The sequence below is a fragment of the Ambystoma mexicanum genome, chromosome 1p (genome assembly GCF_040938575.1).
Source record: "Ambystoma mexicanum isolate Mex_15411 chromosome 1p, UKY_AmexF1_1, whole genome shotgun sequence".
Taxonomy (NCBI): domain Eukaryota; kingdom Metazoa; phylum Chordata; class Amphibia; order Caudata; family Ambystomatidae; genus Ambystoma; species Ambystoma mexicanum.
The window spans coordinates 1240735869-1240749410 of NC_090921.1; the positions used below are offsets into that span (position 1 = coordinate 1240735869).

At 46.5% G+C, this 13542-nt stretch overlaps 1 protein-coding gene across 1 annotated transcript in view; it reads right to left on the reverse strand.

Annotated features, from left to right (window-relative positions):
* The window catches only part of LOC138573323 (uncharacterized), a 256635-nt gene that overhangs the window by 230439 nt on the left and 12654 nt on the right, over nt 1-13542 (reverse strand). Inside the window, exon 2 of the mRNA XM_069649330.1 lies at nt 7760-7855. Within this exon, the coding sequence (XP_069505431.1) occupies nt 7760-7855 (96 nt within the window). The remainder of the gene's footprint in view (nt 1-7759; nt 7856-13542) is intronic.

Genomic DNA, 13542 nt, shown 5'->3' on the forward strand with positions numbered 1-13542 from the left:
TGAGTCAGCCTGGTTCCTGCTCCATGTCATCCCTGGCTCAGATACAACAGTTACTTTACCCTCTCCATTGAGCCTAACTCTGTGACATTTTGAGATTGCCAACATCTTCTATCTGTATATATATATATTCACTGAAAAAACTTTGTTATAGGGACGTTATGGTTACAAGTAGAACCAGAAAACCTCTGAAATTTGCCAGTTATGGTAAGCTAAGCACCCATAACTCTCACCACCACTGTTTACTGCTAAGACTAACACCCAGGACTTCACTGGTGTCATCACAGATGTAATTGATGACATCACTGATGACATCACGTATTAAATTAATATTGATTAAAAGTCCCTGCAAGGGGCTGTGTTTATTATGTTGGTAAAAAGATGTCAGGGGTGATCGGGAGAGCTATCATGAACTACTTAATCTATTAAAGAATGTACTCATCTAAACAAAACATTATATTGGAGTGTTGTTGTTAATACAGGAACACCTCAGAAATGTGCCATTTATGGTAAACTAAGCAACCATAACTCGCACCACCACCTTGCACTGCTAAGACTAACACCCAGGACATTAATGATAGATGACCTCATACATAAACATAGCCAATGGATACATCATGCCTCAAAGAAGAACAATATTTTTAATCTTGTAATGTTGGATAGTAAAATAATGAATGCTACCTTATCAGAGATTTGAGTAATGTTAAACATGTAATAAATAGCTAACAATTCAAGACCTACTATACAGTTGTGCTAGTACAAACAATACACAGGAAGACCCACAATGCATACAAATCAGAGTCACATACAGGGAAACTAAATTAAGGAAGAAAGAAACAGCATCACCAGAAACTTATAATATAATTAAAGTTCATCTTCATGTATACAAATGAATTGTGTGTTTGAGACCTGCTTATTGCCCCATCTATGTGCACCATGAGCTGAGACCAAACCCTAAGGAAAGTACTTTAAGAAAATATGACAAGGTTAATGTCTAGATATATAGCACCTTTTTAATTTTAATATTCTGAATGTCAGTGAACAAAACCACCTGTCCTAGATATGTCAGTGAACAAAACCAAGTGGCACAGATATGTGATGTCATCAGTGACATCATCAATGACATTTGTGATGTCATCTTTGATGTCCTGGGTGTTAGTCTTAGCAGTGCACGGTGGTGGCACGAGTTATGGTTGCTTAGCTTACCATAACTGGCAAATTTCTGAGGTTTTTTGGTTTTACTTGTAATCATAATGTCCCTTTAACAAAGTTTTCTCATTGAATTTCATAGGTTTTTATTAGTGCAACTTAACCATAACAACCCTTTAACAAAGTTTTTTCAGTGAACTTTATGGGTTTTTACCAGTACATGCTAATTTCCTTCAACTTACTAATATCCTACTTACCCCAATACAGCAACATTTTTGTCCAATCTACAAAGTTTCACCTTCTAGCATAATTTTTAACACCACTATACACTTTTTCCACTGTTTTTGTGTTCATCGATGTTCCTGAATGTCTGATGTCATCGCAGACGTTTGGGACAGTCTGACGTGACCTTGTGCGCGTGGCATGATGACATGTTTGCGAACGCATCTGCACTTCGCGATCAGGCCCGTGCTTCGCAGACAGTTCGGAACTGATTTTCTACTGATCTAGGAACTTTCAAGCAATACATTTGCCCTTGTAAAAGCTCCTACACTTATTCTTACTCATTATCCATTAACAATCTAGTACAGAGCACATACTTGGAAGAATATTAGCAAAACTGCTATTTATCTTAAAAATGGCACCAGCTATTGTCATCCATCCACCCCAAGAGCCACCCCCACCCCCAGCTGGAGGATCTACACAACTAAAAAAGCACAGTACTTCCAAAGACAATGAAGAGGACCAAGAAGATGAGGTAGAGGAAGTGCTTACCTCTAGCACCCAGAGAGAATCATGGGTGTGGCAGTTGTTACCACTGTTGGGAATGTACCAAAGGCTAAAGCTACCAAAGTGAAATGCACTGAGTGTACTCAGTCGCAGACTACCTAGACCGTACTACAGGACCACCTCCATGCCCCACCCACACCAAATCCAACCACACGAAGCTCTCAGAAAGATTGTTCCTTTCTTAGCAAGTAGTAGGGTGTCTTCCTCCACCTCATCTTCCACAACCAATACTTTAACTACACAGCCTACTTCTGTAAGACACAAAATCCCACCAGTATCCTTGCAAGCAACAAAAGAGGCTGTTGATTCATATCTGTCAAAGTAAACAGTCATCTGTATATACTGCAATACACCATTGGGGGTAGCAATTTCAAAGTGCTTTTAAAGCTGTAATCAAGGAGCATAAGAAACACTGCCCCCTACCTTAGATGTAACACACACACAACATCTTGCCCTGTCCACCTGCTCCTCCATATTATTGCTTGGTGCCTCTTCCCTCATTTCCCTCGCTACCTTACTTTCTAACCTCTCATGCTAAACAAAAAATAATAAAAAAAACAACAAAAAAGGTTCCTTTAGGAACCACCTTTCACAGTTAAAAAATAGAACTAAAAATAATAATCTTATAGACTCCATCTACTTTACATTTCTCAGTAAAGTACATAGGGCCTCATTACGACCCAGGCGGTAAGTTACCGCCTGGGTCGTACCTTTACCACCATGGCGTAAACTATGTTTACGCCATGGTGGTTGGCGGACTTACCGCCCCATTCCGAGGTTGGCGGGGCGGTAAGTCCCCAATCCCCATTTACCCTTCCCCATTCCCATTTTTGCCCCATAGGGCATAATGGGAGTGGGGAAGGCGTAAATTACGCCACCGTAAATTACGGTGGCGTAATTAACAACAAGGTCCCTTAGCGCCATGGATTTTAACACCTGCTAAAAGCAGGTGTTAAATCATCCATGGCGCTAAGGGACCTCGGAATCAGGCGGTGAGGGTCGGCGCTGTTTACGCCACCGTAAACCCCTTACCGCCTGGGTCCTAATGAGGCCCATAGACTCAATAAGATTTTCCAACATTTCCATTTGCATTTTGTGTTATGCTAATGGAAATAATGTGGAGTTCATCCCCGTTCCAGGGACTGGAATGGGGGATAACGGCCCAACAGCCCAAGTCATCAGCCCAACCGAAGCGAGGGTGCATAACAAGGTCTCTGGACCGTTAGCCCCCGTTCCAGCCCCTGCAATGGGGGATGAAGTCCATTAGCACCCCGGGTTGTCAAAGCGGTAACGCGGGATGCTAAAAAAAAGGACCTACAGTGGGATGCGCACAGCGTCCCACTGTAGGAAGGAAGATCCTTTCCCAAGATGGCCACCATGGAAAGGCAAGGCGGGGCCCCGTGCAGAGTCTCTCTTCCCTTTCCATGGCGGCCTGCAGACGGCAAAGATAGAACCCTATGACCATATTAAGCTTCCACACACCAACTGCCACTTAACAATCTTTCACAAATCTTTTCCATCTACATTTCCCTTACTTTTCCAAAAACCTTGTACACAATGCTCCTATAAATACAAATATGAATTGTGCAGTGATAGAAGTGCATAAATACAAAAGGCAGTACGGATGGGCAAGCGCTCATGCGAACCCAGGAGGGAAATGCCAAGGTATGACAAGGTGGGACGCCACTGTTTAACTACTGGAACAGAGGAGTACCAAGGGTGGGGTGCATCTTAACCATAACATCCCTTTAACAAAGTGTTTTCTGGCAATTTAATAGATTTGTATAAGTGAAAATGTTTCATGATGTTGCATCACTTTATATAAGTTATTAATAATTCCTCTTTTCACACATATGAAAGAATTTAAAAAAAAGATATTTTCTGCAACACATACTTATGTATATTGTTATCAGCAGTGCAGGCTGGGGATGGCAATCATTGTTCAATTGCCTATGGCATAAGTCTCCACCATGACCCCAGCTGAACCAAACCACCCCTATTCACTGCACCTACTCTGCTTCCTAACTCAGTGTCCACTAAACGATAATAATGTAACCAATGGTCAGTGCTCATGGCTTGCAGCCATGGCCAGTCTCCAAATCCATGGGGCATAGGCTTTTGCCATGCTGCATTCCCCAATAAGAAAATCACATTTTGTGAGTAGACATTTGTGTGTGCCCAGGGCCAGGCCCATTGCCCAGACACTATGTATGTCACTAGTTTTTCTACTTACATTGTTACACTTTTGAAAAATAAAACACAAGACATATTTCCAAAAACATGCCTGCAGGTCCTTGCTTATACTTGTCGCGCAATTTGTTGTAATCTAGTCCACCATTCAGGCTGTAACCGCAAGCAGAATATTTTTTCCCATTCGAACCTACCGCTTTGGCCCTGCGGCATGCCCCAATATGCAAATTACAGTACACATTTCTCCTTGCTGACAGCCAGGCCCATTGCCCAGACACCAAAGTTATATCACTGTGTTGTGTACTTACTATTTACACTTTTTAAAAGAAAATATCACAGGACTGAGCGTAGGGCCCTTTGGGTATCGTGCATGCAATGGATGGGGTTGCAGAATAACTCTGACAACAAATAATCAAATCAACTCAGGAAGATGGCAAAGGTTTCTGTTTTATTAACAATTATCTAACACAGGGAGTTACAACGGACATCAACGGATGTTCACTCGAGCTCTCAGAATATATCATTAAAAACATTCTTTTAAAGAGAAAATATGTCAGATGTGATGTCATACTACATGGCAAATAAGAAAAACCTACGAGGGTTTGTGATTGGTTGAAGGGGAACATCTAAGAATACTTTCTATAAGGTAACGGATTGTGATTGGATTTCTACTGACAAGTGGACAACTTATGTCTACCTCTAAAATATGTCATCCTCAACACTTTTAAGTACACAGTATATCATTGTCTCTCAAACTATAAGGACCTTCGTTATATGGCCATCTACAATTGGTTGGCACGCTCATGCCATTCTGGAACATTCGGCTCACTTAGCAGCACGTAAACTCAAACCCAGGTGCCAGGAGGTGGACTTGACTGTACCTCCCCACCCAATTAGCCCATCATCTGTCCTCATCCATGCCTTCTAGTATGAAGATTGTCTTTGAACTTGGCCTTTCAGAGTATTCTTTTCTCTGGGAATATAAGGGAGTACATGCTTTCACTATCGTTGTTCTGGAACTCCATGCTCAACTCTATTTACATCCTTGGCTCATGTGACAGGAGACCACGATTTGGTCCTTTTTGCAGCATTTAAATGTCTTTGTTGAATAAAAATTGGCACGCATGGTGTTCTTTCTTTGCACCTTAACAAGGGATGACTCAGTATCTCACGTTCACCGCCTTCAAGAATAGATAACCGGCCTTGGCTGCTTCAACTTTGACACCAGGCCAGACAGCCCTCCTAGACTCTTCCACGATCTCAGCTAATTTGTGCTGCGACACAGCTTTCCTCGCCATGGGTCCTGGCTTAATAAGATCATGATACCGATGTCCAGCTTCTATACAATGGCGGTTTCACCTGCAGTCTATTCGCTACTTTTAGTCAGCTTCTAAGATTACTTAATCTACTTGCTTTACAGCATCGGTACAGTTATTGAATGGCATTAATTTTCTGTAGGGCTTCTCACACATGCAATCTTCTTTTCGCATATGAAAGTTTACTCGATTCTTAACTTCGTCATCAGTTTCTATAAGGTCCATGCATTCTCCTCAGCCAGTATTCTCAGGGCGTCACGTTTGTCTTTCGTGACATCACCAGCTCCTCTTTCTGCTCTTTTTCGTATTCCTTTGGGAATTTCCCCCCTCAGATGGTCATCTCTTCGGGGATACATTTGATAGGGTTTTCTCAGTGGGTACCTTCTTTCGAGTATTTGATGCGGAATTGGCAAAAATTCAGCAGAGCAGCATTCTCACATCTAATTGCTAACATCTGGAACAACATGCCCAAAGAAATTAGAACCAAAGAAGACCAAATCACCTTTTGGAAACTGCTTAAAACCTGGCTATAAAGCAAACAATGACAGCCTCAAAGGGACACCGGCAACACCATCACCACAGACAAAGAACTAGAGAGGAGACGAGATTGGGCAAAGAACCACAAACAAGAACCTGGCTAGATACCGTCAAGTGGCAAGACAAGAGCCGTGCCAGAGGCTCCAACAAACTGACCGACCTACAAACCCATTTCCCCATCCTACTCCTCCAACATAACTGACGCCACTACACCAGAACTTGGACTAGCCACACTACACATAAACAAACAGAGAATCAATACTTTGTTCACACGCAGCATCTCTAGATGTTGAAGCACATCTAGAGTGAACCACCCAGATAGTCCATAAAATCATCAACAACGCAACTACACACCAAGATACTGCATTATCTTACAGATACAGCCACCTGTGACTCTGGATCCCTTATGGGCACTATCGAACCAGTGCGTATGACCAAACCCACCATAACCCACACAACACACTAACACCAACACAAAACACTACCCCACATCCGAGGCACTGAATCTTACCATTACGGTTACAATGCATAAGGCCTCTCCACACACTACCACATGCAAGTCAACACTCACAGATGCCAGTTCCGCCTGGTACTGAACCTATCCTCTCACCCTATCCCCACTAACCTCCCCAGACCCCTGTCTTGCAGAGCCACGTGAGCACCTGAAGACTGCCCCGGGGTGGTAGTGGTGCGTGGTATAAATCAACATAACATAGCAAACGTAGATTCCTGGGCTGCTTGAACTTGAAAGCACTATAGCACTGCATGGAATTTCTGATCTGGTAAGTTTATGGCAAGGGCCCCATGTATTGTGTGAGCTCCTTCTATAACTCTTTCAAACACCCTGTTTGAGATTCTTGAGCAGGTCTTGGTCTATCAGGCTGTTAAAACCCGTAGGCCAGCTGTCTTGGTAGCCCATGCACTTTTGGGTGTTCTGAAGATTGGTAGTGACTTGGATGTCTGTCAGCTTCTCAATGGCTTTTAGATTTAGTGGCCACCAAAGTTTCAAATTTGAAGAGTACATTTGAGTTTGTTTTGAAGGCATCGAGGCCAAGAGCTAAAATCATATCAAAGCCATAATGGCAGGAAGTATACTTTGATATGATCTCCACCAAAGAAAATATTTAGATATCTGCCATAGAAATTAGTTGCTAACACTTTTTCAAATTTTAAGTCATTTACAGCACTCAATAAATCACGGTTTTAGTAATGACATGCATGCTTTACATTTCAACTAAATTGTATGGTATTAATTGCCTGTATTTGATAAAAGTACATTTTCTAACTGTGGAATAACCACATTTTATTTCTCATTATAACCTTACAATTTTCATTTTTACAGCCATATATAGTGGGAATAATTATGTAAGAAATACTATTTGAAAAAGACACTTTTACAACACATACCCACATGGACAAATGATCAGTCAATAATTCAGTGAACTTTTAAACTATGCATTTAACGCCGACTTGAAATTGGCATATTGGAAAATTAAATAATTCTATTCACGGAACAGTAGTCAGTTTTCTGTATCAAAATCGTTCATTACTTTAATTGCTGGTTTTCATTAAGTGTAATAAATGGACAGACAAATACGATGACATGTACTTATTAAGTGAAAACATATTTTAGTAATTGCATTTCTCTTTCTTTTTTTAGCCTGTTTAATAAGACAGCTTCACAAATTTTAAAAGGTTTAGCAGAATTCTCACAAAGATGAGAAGACCTGTCACAGAACAGTGCGAACATTGAATGTACCAATAAAGTCATGAACACTTACGCAATGAAACCAGTATGATGGTAATGGTAATTTGAACAACAAGAGCCAAGGCGTAGATCTTGACAAATTTCATCCAGAGTTGGACCTCATCAAAGTCTGGAAAAGAAAACAAAAAATTAAAAGGTGCGTTGGCATTGTCATACACAAGATGTAAATTTGATGGCTCCGCTATCTACATTTCACGTTTTATTTGAACTTATGTAAAGTTCCTCCAACATTATGATATTTGGTCGCTAATGTGAATGCCTGGAGTAAACCATGGAACAATCAAAAGAAGAAGCTAAGGCTTGGTCATCATGACTTCTCATCACTTAACGGTCCCTTTCTGTGCATTTGGGGTGCCACATCCGGTCCTCAAGAGCCCCAAACACATAAGGCTCCGGGATAACCATTAACTATGTAAAGACCTCACATTAACATTCAGCGTTTGCAATTGTACTTTTGTGTAACTGTCCTGAAAATATAGAATTAATTTGCCTCTTGTTAACTGGACTCAGGGAATGGCCATTATCAGTCCTTATGTTATGTAAATCCGATTTCATGCGTTTGTTGTTATAATTGTACATTGTAAATATTTAGTGTCTCTTCCTGTATTAAATTCGTATTAAACACCATTAAGTCACTGTCATTTTATTGAATTACCAACTTTCTGTTTATGACGATGGTGATGCAGAAGGGAGGTCCTCACCTGTTATTTAGTGATCAACAACAAGAGTCCAGGCGTTGCCTATTTGGACAGAGGGTTTACATGCAACACTATTTAGACAGATGATTTCATGGCTTTGAAATCTGCTTTCAAGACAGAGCCTCATTACGACCCTTGCGGTAATCCGCCGTCATTACCGCCATGGCGTAATGAACGTTAACGCCGTGGGACGATGGCGTAAAGTGCGCCACATTAGGACCCATCGCGCACGAGCATTACGCCATGGCGGTAATGTAAACAGCGCCATGGCGGTAATGCCCCCAAAACGGCACCTACCGGCATCGTATGCGGCGCAAGGTGCACCACCGCCACCGCCGTACATAGCGGTGACCGTAGTTAGCGGTCACCGCAATTAGCGGTGACCGTAGATAAGCGGAACCGGAAGTAGCGTCACCGCGGCGGAACGGGAAAGAGCACGGCGGCCATCTTTAAAAACACAATCCATTGCCATCCTCCGAAACCACTGGACATCCGAGCCTGAGACCCCGCCAATACCGTCTTCAACCTTCTACCTGCAGGAAGATGCCTAAAGTTTTGAAAAAAGCCTGTGACCGCCAGCGGCAAGACCGCTTCTCCAGAGAGGAGCTTACCATTCTAGCGGAGACCCTCCAGGAGAACGCTGCAGTGGTATTCTCCAACCAACTGACAAGACCGGCCATATCCAAGAAGAAGGCCATATGGGCACTGGTAGCTCAGCGGGTCAGTGCCGTGGGAACAACACCCCGCAATGTCAAACAGTGCCGCAAGCGGTGGGACGATCTCCGGCTCAGAGTCAGGAGCATACTATCAGCCAACATGAACCTGGCAATGGCAACTGGGGGAGGATCGGAGTCCCCTATAAAATTGCAGCCATGGGAGGAAATCTGTGCCTCCACAATCGGAATGCAGAGCATTGAAGGAGTAGGAGGAATGGAGAGAGGAGCCCCGACATCGGGCGATGCAGGTAGGTGGCTCAAATCAAGGCATGCAAATCTCACCTAAGTCCATTCATGTGAAGTACAATGTTGGCCCATAGTGTGAATGCAACACATCAGCAGGAGACTGCCCACAGATACATCCGATCTGCACCCTGTACACATGCAGCACGCACACCCTAACTGCAGGCACCCACATACCTCCATGCTACTTCCACACAAAAGGGAGACAACTTTTTTCCCCTGCATGAAATGTGCCACATGTACTAACTGATGAGATGCCAGTCGCCACAATGCCCGGCCAATGTCCGCAGACCCATCAATAACACTCTCCCTCCTCTGTCCCACCACAGGCTCAAATTCCGACCTTGAGGAAGAGGACACCACAGCCTCCACACCCACCAAGAGGGCCAGGCCAACTGTGCCAACGCCACAACCCTCCACCTCTGTCGTCCCGAGGAAAACACCACAGCAGGCAAAATCCCTGCAAGGGAAACAGGACAGGGCACAGACAGCCACCCCAGCAGGCAGTACAGCAGCAGCAGCAGCAGACATCACACCAATCATGCCCACAGAAGCCACAGCCTCTGCTGCAAGCAGCACAATTGGGGAGAATGCTGCCATTGCTGCCTCCTCCGATAGCGAAGCAGGGATCTTTGAGGAGAGTGATGTCAGAAGCCCCACAGGCCACCCTCATTCCCCCTACCTGTCCCTAAGCAGCCCGCATGCGGATGCCACTCAGGGTCAGCCAGAGGATGACGATTGGCCAGCCACTCCATCCCCGCTGCAGGGGCAGATCAGCCCAATGGGAATACCACTGCCATTAGCCATGGGCCAGAATTCCAACCATTCTCTGGAGGCGATTGCCACCCGGCAGCAGCAACTTTCCTCGCTGCTCGAAGAACATGTTGCTGAATGTGGGGGGTCAAGTGCAGCAATGGATAAATGTGCTGAGACTGTGAAGGCAGCTATAGAGTCGTCCACAAAGGACATCTGCGCGGAACTAGCTGCTGTGCGGCACGCCATCACTGACCTTGTGCAGACAATACGGGCCATGCGTCCAAATGAGCAGGCAGGATCCTCCTCGGTTGCCAGCTCGACACCGAGCAGCCCCATCCGCCGATCGGGGAGGAACCTCCGCAGCACAGGCAGGGGTGCCCCGGGGGCCAGTGGAGGGGGCTGCCAATAGTGGCCGGACAGTGTAGGAATCCTACTACTGACACTGCTGCACAGACCAACTCACACCTTTGTTGGGATTCCAGGGGGGGGGGGAGGTGGGAGGTGGGAGGGGGTGTGTTGGGGTGTGCAGGGGGGTGGCGGGGTGGTGTGTTGGGGAGTTAAGGGGGGAGTTTGGGGGGGTGTGTGTGCAGGGGGGAGGTGGGAGGTGGGAGGGGGTGTGTTGGGGTGTGCAGGGGGGAGGTGGGAGGTGGGAGGGGGTGTGACACGACAGTTCATAGTTCAAATACACTTTTTCGTTTCAAAAAAGGAAATGTGTGGACATTTTCATTGCGTATGTGTGCTTTATTGGTGTCCAGTCCTCAGTGTGCATGCCCCAGAGTCACACAGTGCCCCAAGTGCAGTCTCCATGCGATGAACACCAGCCGTGTGTGCTAGAAGCAGTGGTTGATGATACTTTGGCGCATGGCACGCCCCTCCTGTGCATCGCCTCCTCCATGTGGTGGCGCCCCTTCTGCACCCTCCTCATCCTCATCCTCATCGTCAGGTGGTTGCAGTTCTGCGTCAGGGGGCAGGGGCACATTCCGTCTGACGCACATATTGTGCAGCATGACACATGCCATGACGATCTTTGCCACCTTCTCATGGCCATACAGGAGTGCCCCACCAGACCTGCTGAGGCTTCGGAATCGTGCCTTCAGGAGGCCGAATGTCTGCTCTATGACCACACGAGTACGTGTATGTGCACGGTTGTAGTCCTCCTCGTGCTGGTTCTGCGGGTTCCGGACTGGCGTGAGGAGCCACCTCTTCAGGGGGTAGGCTGCATCACCTGTATGTAGGCGAGAATGTATGTGTCAGTCATGTTGTCTGATCAGGAACATGATGTCCCACCATGGCTGGCATGGAACTGTTACCTTGGCTCACTTCTACATGCACTAATTGATTCACACTATGCAACCAGTATATGCTCATTGCTGTCATGGCCTGTTTTGCATGCCATCACCCTATGTATGCAGAGGGGTTTTGTGCATTGTGAGTGGCCTTCCTCTGTATCCGTTCTCTGTGTTACTCACAGCCAGGTGGAGTATGCATCATCCCCCCCCCCCTTTCAGCCAGGTGGAGTATGCATCATCCCCCCCCCCCCCTTTCAGCCAGGTGGAGTATGCATCATCCCCCCCCCCCTTTCAGCCAGGTGGAGTATGCATCATCCCCCCCCCCCTTTCAGCCAGGTGGAGTATGCACTGGTACGTCATTCCCATGCCCACTTCCATGACATCGCACTCACCGAGTAGCCAGGATCTTGGGCCTGCATGTCGCTCCATGTAGCGTGGTATTGTGGAGTTCCTCAGGACCATGGAATCATGGGTTGATCCGGGGAATCGGGCACAACAATGTGTGATGATCTTGTTGGAGTCACAGACCATTTGCACGTTGACAGAGTGGAACTGTTTCCGGTTGCGGTACGGTACCTCCATGGCACGTGGAACCACCAATTCCACATGGGTGCAGTCGATGGCACCAATGCAACCGGGTATGCTGGCTAGTGCATGGAAACCCACTTTGGTGTTTGCAATCTCCTGGGCAGTCCGTGGTAATGAGATGTGGTCGTCTGTGTGCTTGAGGAGGGCATCGAGCACTTGGATGAGTGTTCGTGAGAATAATGGTTGTGAAATGCCATGCAGGTGCCCCACTGTGTGCTGGTAGGTGCCTGTGGCCAGGAAGTGGAGTACAGCCACTACCTTCAGTAGGGGGGGGATGGCGGTTGGACTTTCTATCATGCTGACGATGTCGTTGTGTGTCATGTCTACGATGGCGGTGATGGTGTCCCTGTCCAAACGGTACAGGGTGTGGATCTGCTCAGCAGTGAGGTTGTTTGGATTGGCTCTGATGCGTGGGATTGGGGGCTGCCTGCGTGGTGGCACTGGCTGTGCTGGTGGGGCTTGCTGGGCCTGCCTTGCCCTCCTTCTCCTCCTGCGTCTCCTCTGTGCTGCCTGTTGTTGTTGTTGTTGCTGTTGCTGTTGTAGTAGCACATGCATTGCTATCAGGTCCTCCAGCCCCAACATTGCTAGTCGTATTGGCATCATTGTGGAGTGTGACTGGGTGTGGGTAGGGGTGGGGTGTGCTCTTTTTATACTCCCCTGAGTCTGTATTGCCTTCACCTGTGCTGTTTCTGTGCACCTGTGGCAGCTGCATTCACTTGAATTGGCCCTTTACGGTTGGTTCGCGATGGCGTTATTTGCACCATGGCGGTAAGGTACTTAGCGGCCTCATTGATGGCGTTAGGTGCATGTCCGCTTGGGTCGGCATTTGCGTGCCTTTCCGCCATGGCGCTAAGTACGGTGTGGGCGGTCGCGTGCGCGCACCCTTAGCGCTGTTTGCGGCAGCGTTAACTACGATGCCGCTATTGGCATCGTAGTTAACGGTCACGGGTCATGATCGTACCTGGCGGAAAACGATGGCGGTAAGCATTTACCGCCATCGTTTTTCGCTTAGCGCCAGGGTCGTAATGAGGCCCGAGTTTGGAGGTAGCCATGGTGCTATTAGCGCCATGGCTGCCTCCAAACTCGGGTCCGGGTTCCTTCAATGAGGAATTACTGGGCCATTCCAACCTTGGAGGACCCGGTAATTCCTCATTGAAGGAACCCATCCCCATTCCTATTTGAGCCGCCATAGGGCTCAATGGGAATGGGGAGGGAGCTAATAACGCCTGTTAATAACGGGCCCGTATTAGCTCCCTGGTCCACTAGCGGGACCCGCAAAGGACGTCTGGTCTGACCAGACGTTCCGAGCGGGGTCCCGCTAGGGAACCTCGTAATAGGGCAGAATGGGTTTACCGGCACCGGCACATTACCGGCGCCGTCAAACCCATTCCGCCCACCTCGTAATGAGACCCTTAATGAAGGGTTGTCCATTTACTTTTATGAGAAAAGGCTATTTTCACTCTCATCATTATCTGGCTAATTTCTCATTTCATACTCTTGTAGTTG